Source organism: Eurypyga helias, unplaced genomic scaffold, assembly GCF_000690775.1.
Source record: "Eurypyga helias isolate BGI_N326 unplaced genomic scaffold, ASM69077v1 scaffold20235, whole genome shotgun sequence".
Taxonomy (NCBI): Eukaryota; Metazoa; Chordata; class Aves; order Eurypygiformes; family Eurypygidae; genus Eurypyga; species Eurypyga helias.
In genome coordinates this window covers 1-2,251 of record NW_010249716.1, presented here as the reverse complement: position 1 = coordinate 2,251, position 2,251 = coordinate 1, and the positions used below count along the sequence as shown (strand labels likewise).

Here is a 2,251-nt window from a genome sequence, read left to right as displayed (position 1 = left end):
AGGGCTGCTTTGCGCCCTGACTTCCTCTGGCCCCAAACGCAGGCTTGGCCGCTTTCCATGCTACGGTGGAGCTGTGGGAGGTTCCTGCAGCCCCGGACTCCCCACCCGTGGCTCGCGGCCAGGCAGAGCTCGTGTTCCACAGCTCGCAGGCTCCTCTGCGAGGGCAGGGAGCCAGCTTCGGCCGTATGGGCCCTGGGCCCTGAAAGGAGAGGGCAGGGCGTGGATGAGGAACCAAGCATTTCCCATCAGCTCCTGGACCCTGTTGCTCAATCTTCGCTCAGTAGCGAGCGACAGGGACATCAGCGGGAGGTTTCTGGGTCCCCGCAGCCCGCGGTGGCTTTGTGCCAGCTCCCCTCGGTGGCCCTGACCTCAGCCGTCCTCCCGCCTCTCCTCTCTCTGTGTTCCAGCCCCCCGCTCCTGGCTGTCCCCCCAACGCCGCCCAGCTGGCTGTAATGCAGGGAGCCAACGTCCTGGTGACGCAGCGGAAGGGAAACTTCTTCCTGGGAGGCTCAGATGGCGGCTACACTATCTGGTGAAGAAGGAAGGGGAAGGGGGGAGAGGGGGGGCTACATTTGTGTAAGGAAAGACATCACATACTGTCAGCACTTCTCACGATGTAACTGCTTTAGTCCATATTAACCTGAAGTTGCAGATCAGACACGCGGCGGTGAGGTGTCTTCCTGGTGCGGTGCCCGGCCCTGCAGGCACTTCCAAGAACCCCAGTTAACGCTGGCCGTGCCTCTGTCCAGACGGGGAGGGGGGTTAATTCACGACAGGAATGTGAGCTCGGCAGCCCTGCCTCTTCCTTGCATTTCACTGGAGTCATAGCGCAGCGCTGAGCTTTTATTAATCGGCTACCTATCCGCTGGCTTGGGGAGGGGGTGGGTTCGGTTTCGCCTTCCCGGCCGTGCCGGTCCACTGGACCCGGAGCCACGAACCACCCGGGTTTCCCCGCTAAGGTGCCGGGCAGCTGGTGAGGCAAACCACGTCCCCGGTCGCAGGGAGGGCACCTTGGCGCTTCTTTCCTCCTGACCTCGCTCTAGAAGGGATCCCTCCGGGCGTGCGCCCGTCGTTCTCCTCCAGGAAGGTATGCAGCTGGCGTGTACCGTGGGATTTTTTTTGTACACTCCAAGTAATCTTGGATTTCTTTGCACATTAGGTCTAATCAAAGCCATGCTTTGGTGCCAGAAACACAGCGCAGCTCGTGTTGGAACATTTCATTCAAGGCTAACGAGGCTTTTAGAACGCCGCTTAATAAACAAACCGCTTCTTTTCTTTCTTAAGATCAACGTGGTGTCTTGGCACCAAACCTCCTGCAGGCTGTGGGTCAAAGAGGGGGCCGGTTACCGTCTCCCCGAGGGTGTGTGGCAGCTCTCCGTCGGCACACAGATTAGCTGGGTTAGTGGGCTGTTTTCCGAACGCGTACTCTACAAACGGCTTGGGTATCATGAAGTCTTATTAGGATTAAGAATATTTCAGGGATATCCTCAATGTTTTGGGTTTTTGTTTTGTTTTATGAAGAAAAATACCAGATTCCAATATATTTTATCTTGAGGTTTCAGTTTGACCTAAATCCGTGTCCTGTGTACGTTGTGTTTGACCGTACAACTGACTGTTACGGAAGCTCAGCATTACGTCTCTCTGTATACACTGTGGTGCACTTAACTTGTGGAATTTTTTTATACTAAAAAAAAAAGTAGAATAAAGACTATTTTGAAAATTTGAATCAAGGGACAAATGTTCATCAGACCGGCAGCAAAACCCCTTGGCTCCTGCCCGTCGTAAGCCTTAGGGTGTCTTCACTTGTTTCCTCTTCACTGCTCTTGGGAACTTCCTCCTCGGGGTGTTTCTGGTTTGGGGGCTGATTTCGTGGAGGAGGTTGATTTTAGCAGAGGAGCGTGTCGAGCTGCGTCTCGCCCGGGCAGAAGCAGAGGAAGGCCGGTGGCTGCCTACCTGCAACGACCCGTCGGCGCGAGAGCCGGCTCTGCGGAGGAAGCAGACCTGCTCCGCTTCCACGGCCCTCCCGGAGGCTACGGCAGGGCTTTCCCGATCCCTCAGCCGACCTCACCTGCAGGCTTAACCTTAGCCTCCAGATTAGCCACGCCGATGACCCCACCCCTACCTCGTCAGCAGGATAACCCCATGGGATGGGTTGCTGAGATAAGGGGAAAACCCACAAAGCGACAGCGACTCTCCAAGCGTTTGTCACTGGGCTGTATTGGAAAGCTCCCAAGGGAGGAGACGCGGTGGG

At 56.3% G+C, this 2,251-nt stretch overlaps 1 protein-coding gene across 1 annotated transcript in view; it reads left to right on the top strand.

Annotated features, from left to right (window-relative positions):
• The window catches only part of DAZAP2 (DAZ associated protein 2), a gene marked incomplete at its 5' end in the record, with an annotated part of 1,658 nt that extends 1,122 nt beyond the window's left edge, over positions 1-536 (top strand). The window contains one exon of the mRNA XM_010151475.1: positions 408-536. Within this exon, the coding sequence (XP_010149777.1) occupies positions 408-536 (129 nt within the window). The remainder of the gene's footprint in view (positions 1-407) is intronic.
• Between the last annotated feature and the right edge of the window lie 1,715 nt (positions 537-2,251).